Below are 18,076 nucleotides of genomic sequence, written 5' to 3'. Positions count from 1 at the left end.
CCTATTGATTGTCCTCACTCTTCCAGGTTTCTGTGATGCCTATTATATCAATATCCTCCTTTAACACGAGGCACTCTAGTTCACTCATCTTATTATTTAGACTTCTAGCATTTGTGTACAAGCACTTTAAAGACTTGTCACTGTTTATTTGTCTGCCCTTTATTGATGTGTCAGATTCTTTTCTATAAGAATGTTTCTAGTCTGATCTGGCCCATACTTTATCCTCTTCCATCCTCTCCTCCTGACTAAAACCTAGAAAATCTCTATCACTAGACTCTCCTCTAAGAGAAGTCTCTGTCCGATCCGAGTGCTCCTCTGCAGCAATCGGCTTTCCCCTATCTCTTAGAGTTTCATGGAGATATCTGGGGCAGATTCCTGTGAAGTGAGAGAGTCAATCAACACCCTATTCCACTGCTCAGATTAGGCATGTGGTGGTATGCACATCATACAGACACAAGCCTGCTTTCTGCAACCCTCCTGCCCCCAACAACTCACTTCAGCGATTCCCAAAATCAAAGCCACTTACCAGAGGCCTCCTCTCCTGTTTGTGCTTCACCAAGCTCTGACAGCTGTGACTTGCTAGCCTCCTCTGGGGTAGAGAAGAAGTCCTGACTGCATGCATCTCTGACCTCCAAGTCATCCTCTGCCTCAGGGTCCCCCTCCCCCTCCACATCCTCGTCCAAGATTTCCTCCTCCTGGCTCGGTCCACTCTCTATTAGCATGTGAGCCACCGAAGTATCCACGGTGGCCTTCGCAGTAGAGGTGGGGTCACCACCGCATATCGCATCCAGCTCTTTGTAGAACTGGGAGCTTTTGGGCGCAGCACCGGGGGAGGGGGTTGTCTCCTGTGCTTTGTGGTAGGCATTCCACAGCTCCTTCACTTTGACCCTGCAATGCAGTGTGTCCCAGTCATGGCCCCTTTCTCTCGTGCATCATGAAATCTGTCTGTTATCATAATTCCTACAGCTGCAGCACAGCTGGGACTGGACAGCCTCCACTCCCCAAATGCTGATGAGGTTCAGCAGCTCGGCATTGCTCCAAGCGAAGGATCACCTGGTGCACGGAGCAGGCATGGTCACCTGGAAAGATGCGCTGAGACCACTGCATGTCTCACCGAGCAAACAGGAAGGGGACTTTCAAAATTCCCAAGGAATTTAAGGGGGGGGGGTTCACGGTTGGTCACTGAGGGCAGGGCAGTAGAGTTCAAACAAATGACCAGAGAGGCGAGAACAGGGATTGTGGGACACCTCCCGGAGGCCAATCACAGCGCTGTCATCGATCAGGGTGTCTACACTGGCCCCGCGGCGGTGTAGCCCTGGCGCGGACAGTTCTACGCCGCTCCTCAGGGTGGCTTTTTTTACAGTGCTGCAACTGCACACTTTCTGAGCACTAAGTGGCTTGGCAGTTTGTAGAACTCCGAAGTTACACTGCAGAAAGCTCCTTTCCTGTGCAGAAACTTGCCAGCGTAGACAAGGCCGTAGAGGACTTACTTAACATAAGAATGCAAGACTGGTGCCCAGTGCCAGATGCATCAGAAGGAATGAACAGAACTGGTTTGTTGACCTGCAAGGTGAGGGTCTTTCACCCTTATCTTTATTGCTGTTGACTCCTACTTATCCTATTTTACCACACCTCCCCTGAGGTCCCTGGGCAAATCAGGTGTGAACCATTCCTTTGATACAAATGTGTCCCAATCCAGCTGAATTGAGGCAGACTTTGGGCCAATGTCAGTTTGGAAAAGGTCTGCTTAACGCAGTAGGTTTCTCAAAGTATCTGTTGCTGTGAACCGCATGTAGTGTGGATGTGTGAACCCCAAAGATATTAAACATGAAAGAAACACAAGGCCAGTTCTGAGGAGGTTTCCAGAGCCAGGACTGAGAGTTAAAGCGTTGTGCTCCAAAGGAAAAGGGGCCTGGTTGCTAAAACAAAAAAATTAAATTAAAAACCAAACAAAAACAAAAAACCAGGAAAGCTACCATCACCATTTTAGATTTTGACATCTCCTGCCTGATGTGACATCTTTGCTTTGCAAACAAGAGACCTGGGGAAGTCTGTGGCTGTTACCCTCTCACTGGATAAAAGGTTCACATCTTGTCTCAAGTAATTTTCCTCTTTTAATGGAAGATTTATTTTAAAATTTATTAAAATACATTCCATTTTAAATAGAATTAATTACAGTCTATCCTGGGTCTCTATTCTTGTAAATACTATTTCACTCACATATTCCCCCACTCTAATTCCTTTGGAGTGAGGCTTTAATTCCAGGATTAGCTACCATTTCCTATATAGTAGGAGGGGGCAGGGAGAGAACTAGAAGAAAAGCTGAATTATATTGTAACACAAAGTTATCACATAATCAGCCTCTTACATTACACTAATTAACTTCATGTTTAATTTGTCACTGGTAACAACTTATTCAAAGATTACAAAATATAAACCTATAGGGCAGTTTTCTCTTAATTCCCATTTCCACCCAGTGAGCTTTGTGTGAAGTCACATTCTACAATAATCTAGGAGCCTTCCATTTTTGTGAGTTCATGTCTCCCCGGGTCTCACACTATTTGGGAAGGTTGCATCATGAGAAAAAACACCTGTGCTCTATTTTCACACTTCCTAATCTTTCACAGTAGCAGGACGTGAAATGATACAAATGCACTAGATTAAGAGCAAAACTAAGAGACCAAACCCCAGAGTCAGGACTCAGCATTCATGTAGCCTGCAGTCTGAACTTGGAATCTGATACACTCCCCCATTGGCTACCATCATTTGCCCAGCATGGAAATGCTTCTTGTCCAACAAGGCAGTCAGATTGGGACCCACAGGCATGGAACGGCTCTGAAGGAATCAGCTGTTTCTCTCTGTGCTTCGCGAACCTTTGGATCCAAATGGTAAAAGACAGCTGTTCCCAATTTAATCATGGCATCCTTTAGGAGTGTGATCAATGCCACTTAACTAGCCTTCTAAAAATACTTTATCTGGGCCAAAGGTCATCATAGCTTCCATCTCTGGGGTGAAAATCAACCACGCGTACCTGCCATTTCTACTTGAGTTCTTGTCAAATCTTTGACCTTACTTGGAGTAATTTTACACTTCTCTGGCGTAGAATTCTTCACCAACCACACAACATACCAGTTGTGGTAGTGAGGTATAACTCCCCCAAATATGCCCTTTTATTTCTTTAATCTGGTGGCACAGATTTAAATTAGGGATTAAATTCAGGTGCGGCTTAGAATCCCTGTAAGACACCAAAAGTCAGGAATCTATTAAAAATAGGTATCTTTCTGCAGCTCTATCACATTCAACATGGATTTCATTTTCTACACATTTGCAGCATCTCCGAGGGGTGAGCTGAACAGAAACATTACTTCCATTTTCCCCCCATCTCTATCTAGCTAGGGATTGCATTTCCCAAATAATAGGCAACATGCACCTGATTAGGAAGGAGCTATCTTCAGGAGCCATCTCCTGCAGGGCCTGGGCCACAACTGCTTTGGGAGCCAAATGCATGGGTATTTTGCTTAGTCCCAAGTCATTTACTAGGGAATATTCCTCCTAGCCCTTTAGAAAAAATATTGACCTAACCAATTGAACAACAGGGGGATTGGTATTGTGAATAAGGGAATCCCTCTGACTTATCCTATCTTCTTCTGTTGTTACAGAGGGGAAATTACATTTTTCCCTATCCCTGCCCTGTTCCTGCTCTTTGTTATAGTTAAAATGTATTTTAAGTGAGGAAAATGGTGGTAAAAATATCTGCTCTCCAGCACAACCTGAAGCAACATCAGAGCAACTGGGAATGAAAGAATTTGTTCCCGAAGGGAGAACTTGATGACCAACAATTGCTTTGAAATGGGGGAACAGTATAACCGGGATGCTCAGGGTTTGTTTAGACTCGGAAAAGTGATGGAGTTTAGGTCAGGTCAAGGGGAAAGCTAATGCCAACCACTGCACCTGGGCTGTATCTGCTCTACAACTATAATTGTCTTTTTACACCAAGATCACTAACTTCAGCAGCCAACACCATGTTCAGTCCTAGTGGATGTAGGGCACAGGTAGTTTTTGCCTCAGTGTAGCTTGTTGGGCTCCAAACTCTCTCTCCCACCTGGAGCTGACGAACATTCCTGGCTGGAGACACACTCCTATGACTCAAAAGGAAAGGAGTTGATAGAAAAGATCACAAAGAAGGGTGAGCTGCAAAAGGCAGAAGCAGGCAACTCCTCTGGGGGAGCTGAGAGACCACAGTGAAGATGGTGCAAAGATCACTAAGTGCGAATTAGCAAATGTGATTTAAAAAAAAAAAAAAAAATCTTTGGCCAGCCCTAGTCCAGGCATTTATTACAGTTCTCTCTCATATGGATTTTCTGATGTCTAATAAGGTTTGAGCTGTGATTGAAGCTTTTCCCACATTCAGAGCATGTGTAGGGCATCTCTCCTGTATGGATTCTCCGATGCGTGATAAGGTGTGAGCTCCGACTGAAGCGTTTCCCACACTCAGAGCACACGTAGGGTGTCTCTCCTGTGTGGATTCTACGATGTCTGATAAGGTGAGAGTGCTGATTAAAGCTTTTCCCACACTCAGAGCATGTGTAGGGCGTCTCTCCTGTGTGGATTCTACAATGTGTGATAAGGTTTGAGCTCCGATTGAAGCTTTTCCCACACTCAGAGCATGTGTAGGGCATCTCTCCTGTATGGATTCTCTGATGTATGATAAGGTTTGAGCTATAACTGAAGCTTTTCCCGCACTCAGAGCACGTGAAAGGTGTCTCTCCCGTGTGGATTTTCTGATGTCTATTAAGGTTTGAGCTCTGATTGAAGGTTTTCCCACACTCAGAGCACGTGTAGGGCGTCTCTCCTGTGTGGATTCGCTGATGTGAGATGAGGGTTGAACTATCACTGAAGCGTTTCCCACACTCAGAGCATCCATAAGGTTTCTCACCTGTGTGGATTCTCTGATGTTTGATAAGGTTTGAGCTCCAACTGAAGTGTTTCCCACACTCAGTACATATGTAGGGCGTTTCTCCTGTGTGGATTCTACAGTGTGTGATAAGGGCAGAGCTCCGACTGAAGCTTTTCCCACATTCAGAGCACATGTAGGGTCTCTCTCCTCTGTGGATTCTCTGATGTGTGAAAAGGTCTGAGCTCCCATTGAAGATTTTCCCACACGCATGGCATATGTAGCTTGTCTCTTCCAAGTTGATGCTCTCGCGTGTAATAAGGTCTGAGTGGCTACTCAAGTTTTCCTCTGGCCTCTGCTGCATCTCACAGGCTTTTGCTTTTTCTGGGCGTGCACAACTCCTGGAAACATTCCCTTTGGATCTTCCTGATAACGTCCCATATGGTTCTAAGTGCTCAGGATATTCCTGCTGGAGTTTCTCCTCCTCATTCTCACTCACCATCCCATCACCTGACGGGAGACAGAGAGAATCCAGACATAGGTCACTCCCTGCGCCAGAGAGAAAGGAAATCTCAGAGACAGGAATGGTAGAAGGGATGAACAAACCGAAATATGTGCGGGAGAGATCAAACCTATCAGGGGAGGATTTTTCCCAAACCCTTCCCCATAGGAGAGAGGAAGGGATCAGTTTTGCTCCGCATCTCACCAGAACACTCAGGGAAAAGTGAGATCGGGGAGGGACCTGCTGCCAGTTGTCAGTCAGAATAGGTGGGAAGCCATGAGTGACATCTGCCTAATGATTCCACATCTGCAGGGAACAATCCTGAACTTGGAGAGCTCACAAGGTCTTTGTAGGGCATCCCAAATATTTCCTGCATTCCCAAACAGTTTTTGAATTGGTTTAACCAATTCCCTACCTGTGCAGGCAGCTCCTGTGACCACTTCTTTGTCAGAGCCCTGGAGGTCTGGGACCCACGGCTCTCCCCCTCGTTCCGGCTGCGAGTTCACATCAGGTTTGGAAACTGGAAACCCTACTCAAGGCAAAGAAAACAAGGGAGGTCAGTCGAAAGTGTTGGATACTTGTCACAAGGAATATTTCATGGTTTTAACCCCAGCTTATTTTTAAATAGTAACATCCCAACGCCTGCTTCCTTGGCTCACAGTGGCAGGAAAGTTGTTATTATAAATCATATTCATTATCTTAGTACTTAACTAACTAGGGGGTCCCCACTGTGCTGAGCAGAGTACAAACACAGAATAGAAGATGGCCTGTGCCCTGAAGAATTTACAATCTAAATAGACAAGACAGACACAGAATGGGGGGAAGGGGTAGAACCCACTATTAGAATATAGATATTCAAAACTGCCTGTAAAGCCTATACTTTAAGAACTTAACTGTATTTTTATCACTCAGCTAGTTACAGGGGTATAAAAACAAAGAATCAAAATCACAGTCCGCCTGTGTATGGGCCTTCTCACTAGGATGGTCTGAGGCCTTGTTCTTAGGCTAAGGCCTTTGGCTAAGCCACAGGGGCAGCCATAAGCTGGGAAGCGTACGGTCACATTGTCACATCCGAAACCAGTCACACTGAAATAAGGTGGTATTGGGCTGTTAGGAAGACGATCCTGTCCTAATAGTGCCCATCACCACTAGTTAAAAAAACAGATCTTAAGATAGTTAAAGAAAACTTAATTTGATAGCATCCTATCTGGCAAGAAATCACTTATCAATGGTTGTGAAACCCTCATTTCTCTACTGTTTTATCTTTATGGCCCCCACTTTTCTATTGTTAATCTGTCTGGTTCTCTAATTGTTTCTGGCTGCTGTACAATTAATTATGGTAGGGGTAAGTTAATTAGGGTAGTGGGATATAATTGGTTAGTGAATTACGTTACAATAGGTTAGGATTGGTTAGTTAAATTTCAGTAAAATGACTGGTTAAGGTATAGCTGAAAACATTACTATATAAACTGGTGTTAAATGGGGGGGGGAGGGAAATTGGAATCATGTTTGTTAAGGGGGGGAGAAAACGGGAACAGAGACGCAGGCAAGGCTCTGCCATGTCAGAGCTGGGAACGGGACACTGGGGAACAGACTCTATGGGCGTATAGAGATACGCCTGACTGGTGTGAAGGGCTTTGGAATATGCTTGATTGGAAACGATCCCCAATCAACATTGCATTATCTCACCAGGTTGCAGCCAGACACATTTCTTGGATCAGCACCTACACCAGGAAGGCTTCTGATGATGGCTGCACCTTAGTGGAACGAGCCATCATGATAGTCGTCAGGGGCACTTTCGCCAGTTCATAAGATAGTGGATACAGGCCATGATCGAAGACAAGATTCTCTGGGCAGACACTGGGCAACCCTCAATCCTGTCTGCGAAAGCAATGAACAACTGCATTGACTTTCAGAACAGCTTCGTTCTATCTATATAGAAGGCCAGCGCCCATCTGATGTCCAGGGTATGCAGCCTGCATTCCTCATCCATCGCATGAGGCTTTGAACAAAAAGCCAGTAAGTATATGTCTTGACCAGTATGAAACTGGGAGACAAGCTTGGGTAGAAAAGATGGGTGGAGACGCAGCTGAACCTTGTCCTTATAGAAGACCATATAAGGCAGCTCCAATGTGAGCGTCCTGATGTCAGACAGACACTCTACGGGCCAAAGTTATAGCGACCAAGGAGACCTTCAAGGAGAGAAGCAGGAGGGAGCAGGAAGCAAAGGGTTCAAAGCGGGGACCCATGAGCCTTGACAGCACAAGATTCAGGTCCCAAGGGGAGACCAGGTCGCAGACATGAGGGTAGAGGCGCTCCAGACCTTTCAAGAACTGCACGCTGTCATGGAATGGGCGAAGACCATCCTTTTTTTTTTTTTTTTTTTTTAAAAAGGGTTGGAAAAGACTTCAGGAGGTCATCTAGTCCAACACCAACTAAGTCATCCCAGCCAGGGCTTTGTCAAGCCAGGCCTTAAAAACCTTTAAGGATGGAGATTCCACCACCTGCCAAGGTAACCCATTCCCGTGCTTCACCACCCTTTTAGTGAAATAGTGTTTCCAAATATCCAACCTAGACCTCCCTCACTGCAACTAGAGACCATTGCTCCTTGGTCTGTCATCACTAGGAACAGCTGAGCTCCATCCTCTTTGGAACCCCCCTCCAGGTAGTTGAAGGCTGCTATCAAATCCCCCCTCACTCTGTCTTCTGCAGACTAAACAATCCCAGTTCCCTCAGCCTCTCCTTGTAAGTCATGTGCCCCAGCCCCCCAATCTTTCTCGTTGCCCTCCGCTGGACTCTCTCCAATTTGTCCACATCCTTTCTGTAGTTGGGGGGGGGGGGGGGCAAAACTGGATGCAATACTCCAGATGTGGCCTCACCAGTGCCGAACAGAGGGGAATAATTACTTCCCTCAATCTGCTGGCAATACTCCTACTAAAGCAGCCCAATATGCCATTAGCCTTCTTGGCAACAAGGGCACACTTCTGACTCTTATTCAGTTTCTCAGCCACTGTAATCCCCAGGTCCTACCTTGAAACAGAGGGTGGAATGACGAAGTGCCCACCAGGTGTATCCTGAAGAAAGATAGCGACAGGCCGTGGATCTTACGGTGCAGCAAAGGTCCAGGATGTGCTGCAGCAGGGCCTCTTCAGCACAAATGTGTCAATCACAGGCCCAACACATGAACCACTTTCACTGTGGCTACCTACGTGGCAAAGTGGAGGGTTTCCTGCTGGACACCCTCGGAGCACTGACATTTGTCCCTACTTAGCCACGCAGAAGCCAAGCTGTCAGGTGAAGCATCACCAGGTACAGATGCAGCAGATTGGTGTGGTTCTGGGACTACAGATCCAGCAAAAAAGAGGCAGTTGCAGCAGGGTGGCCACTGAAAGACTCAACAGCATGCCAAACCAGTGTTGACGAGGCCATGCGGGGAGTATGAGGATGACATTTGCTTTGTCTTGCCTCATCTTTAGCAGGACCTCGTGGATTTAAGGCACCCGCGTGAAGGCATACATCAGCGCTCCTGACCACTGAATCAAGAAGGCAACTCACAGGGAACTTTTGTCCCTTCCCTGCTGGGAACAGAACACACGGCACTTTCTGTTCTTCCTGAATGCAAACAGGTCCACCTGTGGGGGATTAGGTTGTTCACCTCCAGATAGATTGACCATTCGTGGTGAGACGAGAAGGTCCTGCTGAGGTGATCTGCCAGGTCCTTCTTGGTTCCAGGCAGGTGGGTGGCTTCCAGATGAATGGCATGCTGCACACAAAAGTCCCAGAGGTTGAGCACCTCCCAACAAAGGGCCGAAGACCTGGCACCACCCTGCTTGTTGATGTAATACATTGCGGTGGTATTGTCCATCAGGACCTGCACGTCCGAGACCAGGGTGAGCGACAGGGATGGGATCATCAAGGGAACTCCTTGCAGAACTGACTTCGTATCCACCCACCAGTCTAGGGATGAGAGGTCACGGCTCGGCACCGTGACCACTCGATTCAGGGCGTGCCTGCTGGGGTTATAGACCGAGGCCAGCCATGCTTGCAGAGGCTGCAGATGCAGTCGAGCATGGCTGACCATGTACATGTACGCGGCCATGTGGCCCATCAGTCGCAGGCATGTGTGGGCTGTGATGAGCAGGTGGCTCTTTACGTCGGAAATCAGGTCCAACATGGCCCAAAAATGCACCTCTGGAAAGCAGGCCCTAGCTTGTGAGTCATCAAGAACCGCTCCAATAACTTCTATGCATTGGACTGGCATCAACGTGAACTTTTCTGTGTTTATTAGCAGACCCAGGTCACTGTAGGTAGAGCATACCAGATCGAGGCTCCTTCGCACCTGCCCCAGAGACCTGTCCTTGATGAGCTAGTCGTCGAGATACAGGAAGATCTGGACTCCTCGAACTGTCAGGTAAGCTGCCACTGGCGTCACGCATTTTGTGAACACTCTGGGAGCCAAGGACAGGACAAAGGGCAGCGCTGTGAACTGGAAGTGGCACCCGGCCACCATGAAACACAGGAAACACCTGTGTCCCAGGAATATGTAGACATCAAAGTAAGCATCCTTTAAGTCGAGAGTTGCATACCAGTCTCCTGGATCCAGGGAAGGGATGATGGAGGCCAGAGAGACCATGTGAAACTTCAACTTCTTGAAAGACTTGTTGAGGCGAGTCAGGTCTAGGATGGGTCTTAGGCCCCCTTTGACCTTCAGGATTAGGAAGTAGCGGGAGTAGAATCCTCTTCCTTACATTTCCCAAGGAACTTCCTCCACTGCCCCCAAGTCCAAGCTTTTCAACCTCCTGAATGAGGAGTTTCTAGTGAGAAGGGTCTCTGAAAAGGGACAGGGACGTGGGAGGGAGGGGCAGCCAAAAATTGCAGGGTATAGCCCTGAGCCATTACGTTCAGGACCCAGCAGTCCAAGGTAACCTGCAACCAGGCCTAACGGTAGGGAGAGAGGCGGTTGAGGAAAAGGCAGGAAGGATCCAGGTGGCTGACTGGGGTGTTGCTCTCAGGCGCACCCTCAAAATGAGCATTTTTGGCCCCCCTAGATGTTTGGCAGGACCAGGTTGCACAAGCAAGGCCTTCAACAACTAAAACTAAACCCTTCGTATTGCAGAGCCCTGATGGGGCTGCCAGAGTCTTGGCGGCTGGGGCAGCCGGAAGTACTTTCTAGCAGACTGTGGCGTATGCATGCCCAACGAGGAAAGGGTAGCTCTAGTGTCCTTCAACCCATGCAGCCTGATGTCCATCTGCTAGGAGAAAAGACCAACCCCGTCGAAGGGGTGGGCCTTGAATTGAAGCCTGCATCTCCTGGGAGAAGCCTGCTGTTTGGAGCCAGGAGCTGCATAACAACCACTGATGCGACCACTCGAGCTGCCGAGTCCACCGCATCCCATGCCATCTACAGGGAGCATCTGGCCACCGCGGTACCCTCCTCCACCAGGGTGCCAAACTCTTGGGCTACACTTTGTGGGAAAGATTCCTGGAACTTTTTGAGACCGTCCCAGAGGTTAACGTTATATCTGCCCAACAGGGCCTGATGGTTTGCCACCCAATATTGTAGCTGGTGGTAGAATAAACTTTTCTCCCAAATAAGTCGAGCCTTTTGGCCTCTTTGTTCTTGGGAGTCAAGGAGGTGTGACCTTGTTTGTCCTTCTTGTTGGTCACAGACACAACCCGTGCCCACCCTTTTGCCTCCATCCTCATGGCAGTCGACACCCCGGGACCTCCCCCAGCCCAGACAAAGCGGTCGCAGGACCTTCGAGGGCTAGCCCACTGGATAACTTTAGTGAGCATCAAGCCCTACTTCAGCACGTGGCCGAGACCTTGGGGCTGGAAGTGCAGGAGATGGCAGAGCAGGAGGGGACACCCTCTTCAATGTCTTCTTGACCTCTACGCCCACCCTGCCCATGCACGAAGGGGTTCTCAAGATAGCCAAGATCCTATGACATCTTCATCATGAGAAGTGTTCCTTCTCAGGAGGAAGCTGCGTTGTTGTTTCATTCAGGCAATTAGGCCTTGCATTTCTTTGTTGCACTGTTTGCATTTTGCACCCATGCCTGTCTTACCCACAGACAGAGGAACTTCATTAAAATATTCCCAAACTGGGTCTCCTTTACGGCCTGCTGCCATTATAGGTTTTCCCTTCTAGTGAGAGAATGGTATGGTCGATCTCAAATCAATGAAGGCTACAGTCAGAAAGACCTCAAGACTTCTGGAATATGCTGCTCAAACAGTTTCACTTTTGTTTCTACTGCCTGTCCCTCCCTTCTCACATTTATCTTCAGACGACTTCTCCTTGTCCAGATCAATTCCGCCTCCAACAATCTTCTATTCATTGAACTTTTTGAAACTTTGCACTTTTAGAGAGAGGTAACGGATTGACTCTGTGTACACAAATTTGCAGAGGTACAATAAGGTTGAGGTCTGTTATTTCTCACCTCTATATATTATTTATTTTAAAACATTTTTGCTGTTAACAAGCATGTTATCTCTGGAGACACAAATCCAGAGTTTGAGAATTGCAAAACTAACCATCTCTGATGGCATCTTCTAAACTGAGCACCGACCCCTATTGGGTAGATAGAAAGATTAACCTCAATAACCGATACAGAAGCCCCTGGAACCCCATAAGATTGGGTCCCTAATCCATAAACTATTGGAACTCATTTACAAAACTTTTCTTAAACTTTACATGAATATATTGTTTCATACTATAGAATTAAAATTTATAATCCCTATTCCATGACAAGATATCTTTGAGCTATAATTTATCTATTTTAGATGGTTTTTTCCTCAAAAAGCATTTTATCCAAAAAAATCTGATTTAAATAAAAAAATCCAATATTTAAAAAAAATTATTGATTTTTATCCACCCTGCAAAGTACTACATTTTAGGGAAGGAAAATCCAAAACACAACTACAAACGGGGGACTAACTGGCTAAAGGGCAGTACTACTCAAAAGGATCCGGGGGTTATAGTGGATCACAAATTGAATCTGAGCCAGCCTTGTCACTCAGTTGTGACGAAGGCTAGTTCAGTACTGGAATAGGTTACCAAGGGAGGTTGTGGAATCACCATCATTGGAGGTTTTTAAGGACAGGTTGGACAAACACCTCAGTGTTGGGGGCTGGACTAGACGACCTCTCATGGGTCATTCCAGCTCTACAGTTCTATGATTCTATTCTGAGGAAATGTTTGGTCATTTTATTACACCATGGAGACCGTTCATCATGGGGGTTTGGAATACTGCCGGTGAACATGGTGAGGGGAAATTGAGGGGCTAATACAGTAGCATGGAGGTTCTCAGCCACTCTGGGTACAGCCTGGGCAGCAAGGAGATAGGCACAAACTGAGCCCTCATCCTGTGCCCCCTGAGGAAAAGAAAAGGGTCCAGCCAACTGTCCTGTGAGCAGCTGGGAGACACTCTGGCTTTGATGTGTATTAAATATGGGGCAAGTCACTTTCATCAGCAAAATTTTAATGAAGATAAAGGGGGAAAGAAATGAGTCTCAAATGAGAGGAGAAAGTTGACCCTTTAACTCCCTGCAACCGGCAGGATGGAGAATGACTAAGGCAACAAATTTCCTCCAAAACAGGAGAACTTGCTGCAACTAAACATGGGAACGTCTCCAAACGCAAGATGCCTTTTAACAGATATTTGATAATTACATGGAAAAAGACAAAAATCTGGCAGCTGATATCCATGTTAAGTCATTAAAAAGAAAAGGGTAGAAATCTGGAGAATTTTTGATCGATTTTCACAAACTAGAAAGGAAAGCAGAAAAACGTGAGGGATTTTATATCGATCGTCAATAGTAGGTAAAGAGGTAAAATGAGAGTGAATTTCATATTGTTATTTGACAATTGAGAGAAAATAGGAAATATCTGCAAAACTTTTCTAAATATATTCAAAAATTGGAGAAAAGGTCAAAATCTGAGGATATTTTAGGTTACTATTTTATTATTAGTAAGACATGGAAAAAATCTCAGGGAATATTAAATTAGAAATAGATAGCTAGAGAGAAAGGACGACAATTTTTTAGGCCACTCTCCTAAAGAAGAGATCTGTGTGTAGCTCAAAGATTTGTCTCTCTCACCAAGTGAAGTGGGTCCAATAAAAGATATTACCTCACCCACCTTGTCTTTCTAAATGCAAAGCAATGCACATTGGAGAGAAAAAACTGCAGCTACTTATACACTTTGTGGGGTAAATGAACTATCATTTTTCAAATGTTTCAAACTATCATTTATCAAATGTAGCCCCTAGATCCAGCTTTAGCATTTATTTTATGCAGCAGTAATGCCAGGAACCTACAGGCCTGTATCCTGTACGATATTGGTTTGAACGGTTAGCATAAGGCTTGAGGCCTATGAACTTTGACACAGACAAATGGCCTAACAGTCACCCCTAAGATTTGGAGAACTGGAAACAGAGTATCTAAGCGGGAATTTCGTCTGTAAAGACATCAGCCAACCAGAGGAACATGAGCTAACACCGGCTTTTCGACAGAACAGCCGCAGATGTCTGACCACAGGAGCAACGAATTGACACATTTGACCCCAAGATGAGATCATTAATACACTAACCTATAGGAGAAGGACACCCCAACATTAGTAGGAGAGAAACCCCTATGAACATGCATTACACCTAGTGGCATCAGCAGAACATATTATCGGCTACACAACTCAAGAAAGGGATCTGCATGTTGCTGTAGACAGATCAATGAAAAGCTCCACTCAATGCACAGCTGCCAGCAAAAAAGCTAACATGTGCAGATTCATAAGGAATGGGATGGAGAATAACACGGAACATCTGTATATAAATCAAGGGGGCAGCCTCCAATATCGTGGGACCACCATGGCTACTACAGCACTGCACACAGGATATTTTAGATCTATCTTGGAGAACTGGGGAAGAAATAGGTCTCAAAAGAAATATTTGATAATGAGAGAAAAGCACCCGGATCTGAAGAGATTTTCTGTTAAGTGAGAGTAGTTGGACACTTTGACGGGATTGCATATGGAAGTTCATTAAACAGACAGTAATAATTCCCCCCCACACACAAACACACCATTCACATGGGCAGCAGGGAGCCCTTTGGGGAGGTACTTTAAGAGGGTAGGTGAGGGGAGTATGGAGCAGGAAAACTCCCTGGCAGCGGGGAGGAGGCAGCAGCAGGGGCAGGCAGGCGACTGGGGGCTAGCAGGGGAGCTGTGTTGGGCAGTTGGGGGCAGCAGTAGCCAGGACTGTGTAACCTTGGGCTGGACAGTCTCCCGTGGGTTTTCTTCCCTCCTTCTGTCCCCCCCCCTTCCTGGCTTTGGTGCTGGCACAGAATGGCCACCCCATCCCACCCCAGAGGCAGCTGGGTCTCAGGGCTGGGCAAGCTGCACCCATTAAGCCCCTTCTCGTTTGGGGAATGATTCAGGACAATTTCCCACAGAAATAAAATTCGCTGCAGGTCAAACCTCCCAGACCTGAGACTGTTACATGAACACTGGAGAATGAGAGAGAAAATGGGGCAAACTCTGAAAAGCAGACGGGAGGAAGGGGCAGGAACTGCTCCCTCCGCACCGGCCCGTCACAGCCCCGGGCTGCTTGGGCCCCGCCGGAGACGGCCTCTCTCGGACTCTGCCCGGGCCGTGGCAGCAGGGGGACCCCGCGAGGGGAGCCGGGCTGTCTGAGGCGAGGGGAGCAAAGCCGAGCCGGCCCCGGGGCGCGGCGGGAAGCCGGGGCGGCCGGGGGGCTGGGCTCCCGGCACCGGGGGCTCCCCGCCGGGGGGCGCGCACACCTGGGGGCACGCGGCGGGGTCCTCCCGGGGCCAGCGGCTCCTCCAGCCCCCGGCCTGGGGTACACCAGGCTCCGGGGGAAGCCCCAGCGCGGCCCCGGCCCGGGCTCGCTCGCAGGCCCTGCGGCCGGGGCCGGGCGGGTCGCGCTCCGGGGCCGCTCCCCGGCCAGGCGCGGAGCCCGGGCGCTGGGACACGCGGGGGCGCAAGTGACCGCGACCCGCTGCCCGACCCCGGGACGCGCCCCTCGGGCAGGAGACCCCCGGCCCCAGGGCCAGCCGCTGGGCGGGTCTCCCCGGCCGCCGGGCCGCTCGCCGCCTCGGGGGCCCCGGCGCTGGCCGAGGGGGGCGGGGCGGGGCGAGCCGGGGCGGGGCCGGTCCTAGGGGCGCTGCCCGGGCCCCGGGGAGCAGCCGGGCCGGAGGCCCCGGGGCTGAGGCTCCGGCCGCCCAGCGAGCAGCCCCGGCCCGCGCTCCCCGGCTCCCCCCGCAGCGCAGCGGCCGGGCCCAGGGGCGGGAGAGGTCGCCCGAGAAGCGGGAAGGCGCCGGGGGCTCCGGGTCTCAGAGGCGCCGGGTGGGGGAGGGGCGTGGGTCGGGGGCGTCTGCGCGGGGGGGAGGGGATGAGAGACTCGGGGAGAGTCAGGCTGACTCCGGGGCCCTCCCTTACCTGGGCTGGAGAGGGAGGAAGCGCCCCCCAGGGCAGGCTGGGAGATGTAGTTTCTGACTCTCCCAGGAGCGGAAGTGACGTTCGGAGGGGGCCGAGGACTAGAAGGGCTGCGGGTGGCTGCGGCTCTCTGTAGCTCGTGCGGCGCCGTTGGAGCGTTTTGTGTGTCCCGGCTCTGGGCATGCGCAAATCGTGCGGGAGAGAGTCGGGCATGCGCAGAGGCAGAGATCGCTCGCGGCTGCGCTGAAGGGTCTATGCCGGGGAGACCTTCATTCACGGCCCCCGGGCCCTGCCCGCCCCGCTGCGGAGCTGCAGCCTCCAGGTACCGGAGCGAGCCCCGGGGGCGGGGCCGGGGCCGGGGGCCGGTGTAGCGCGGTAAACTGCCCCCCATAGGACTGTGCGACTTACGGTGTCCTGAGCATGCTCAGTTCATGTGCTGAAGCCACTGCCCTTCCCCCTGCCCTTAAGGGGCCAAGGGGCGAATGGGAGCAGGGGGGTGCCCAGGGTCTGAGCAGGGGCCGGAAATTGACTGGTCGGGGGGTCAAGCAGCTGGAGGCAGGATTAGGAGAGGGGCTAAAGGCAAAATCAGGGCTGGTGGGGAGGAGCAGGAGAGAAGCTCGGGGTGAGGCGCTGACAGAGGGCAAAACCTGGCACAGGGGGTTACAGTTACCCCAGTGGGACTGAGACCCCAGGGTTTGCAATGGGGGGGGGGAGAGGGGCTTTTTTATTTCCCCTCCCACAGACACTACCTAGTTGGCAGCTGGTGTCAGGTGGAGTGCCCCAAGGGTCGGCACTGGGGCCAGTTTTGTTCAATATCTTCATAAATGATCTGGAGGATGGTGTGGATTGCACTCTCAGCAAGTTTGCAGAGGACACTAAACTGGGAGGAGTGGTAGATACGCTGGAGGGGAGGGATAGGATACAGAAGGACCTAGACAAATTAGAGGATTGGGCCAAAAGAAATCTGATGAGGTTCAACAAGGACAAGTGCAGAGTCCTGAATTTAGGGTGGAAGAATCCCATGCACTCCTACAAACTAGGGACTGAGTGGCTCGGCAGCAGTTCTGCCGAAAAGGACCTAGGGGTTACAGTGGATGAGAAGCTGGAGATGAGTCAACAGTGTGCCCTTGTTGCCAAGAAGACTAATGGCATTTTGATCTGTATAAGTAGGAACATTGCCAGCAGATCGAGGGGCGTGATCATTCCCCCCCTATTCGGTATTGGTGAGGCATCATCTGGAGTACTGTCTCCAGTTTTGGGCCCCACACTACAAGAAGGATGTGGATAAATTGGAAAACATCCAGCTGAGGGCAACAAAAATTATTCGGGGGCTGGAGCACATGACTTACAAGGACAGGCTGAGGGAATTGGGCTTATTTAGTCTGCAGAAGAGAAGAGTGAGGGGGGATTTGATAGCTGCTTTCAACTACCTGAAAGGGGGTTCCGAAGAGGATGGGTCTAGGCTATTCTTAGTGGTGGAAGGTGACAGAACAAGGAGCAATGCTCTCAAGTTGCAGTGTGGGAGGTTTAGGTTAGACATTAGGAAAAAATTTTTCACTAGGAGGGTGGTGAAGCACTGGAATGGGTTACCTGGGGAGATGGTGGAATCTGCTTCCTTTGAGGTTTTTAAGGTCAGGCTTGACAAAGCCCTGGCTGGGATGATTTACTTGGGGATTGGTCCTGCTTTGAGCAGGGGGTTGGACTAGATGACCTCCTGAGGTACCTTCCAACCCTGATCTTCTATGATTCTATGAAATGTGTTAGTTTCCTTTGAAATCCCAGTTGAGACCAAGTGAGCCTTACAGTTTACCCCAATATAGATTCATTCCACTTCTGATAGTTCATTTATCTCTGGGTCTTCTGCCATAAATGTTGGTAGAAAGGGTCTCCTAGGAGGGCAGGTTTGCAATTACAGCCTGTACTTTTTTTCATACTTTGTAATCTTCCAAAATAGCAGGAGGTGGAGGAGAAGAGGTCAAAATGGATGAGACATAGGAGCAAAATTAAGAGACAAAAGCATAGAATCAGGACACAAGATTTGTAAATGTTGCAGTCTGAATTCTGTGCCTGACCCATTCATTCCTTCATTGGTTACCATCCCTTCCACAGCACAAAAGTCCTTGTTGTCCGACCAGGCAGCCAGACTGGGATCCATGAGGAAGGAACGTCCTCTGAAGGCATCAACCATTTCTCACTTTGCCTCATGGAACTTTGGATCTCAATGGTAGAGGAC

General features: G+C 49.1%; 1 protein-coding gene across 1 annotated transcript in view; it reads right to left on the bottom strand.

Moving 5' to 3' along the window:
• LOC140904148 (uncharacterized) overlaps positions 1 to 16,234 on the bottom strand; it is a 29,835-nt gene extending 13,601 nt beyond the window's left edge. Inside the window, exons 1-3 of the mRNA XM_073326459.1 lie at positions 15,847 to 16,234; positions 5,812 to 5,925; positions 527 to 5,404 (exon numbers count right to left, since the gene is read on the bottom strand). Coding sequence (XP_073182560.1) covers positions 4,320 to 5,404; positions 5,812 to 5,925; positions 15,847 to 16,234 — 1,587 coding nt within the window. The 3' untranslated portion in view covers positions 527 to 4,319. The remainder of the gene's footprint in view (positions 1 to 526; positions 5,405 to 5,811; positions 5,926 to 15,846) is intronic.
• Positions 16,235 to 18,076: the final 1,842 nt, after the last annotated feature.

This window comes from Lepidochelys kempii, chromosome 28, assembly GCF_965140265.1.
Source record: "Lepidochelys kempii isolate rLepKem1 chromosome 28, rLepKem1.hap2, whole genome shotgun sequence".
Lineage (NCBI taxonomy): Eukaryota > Metazoa > Chordata > Testudines > Cheloniidae > Lepidochelys > Lepidochelys kempii.
The sequence above is the reverse complement of the archived record's forward strand: the minus strand, read 5'-3'. Positions and strand labels throughout refer to the sequence as shown.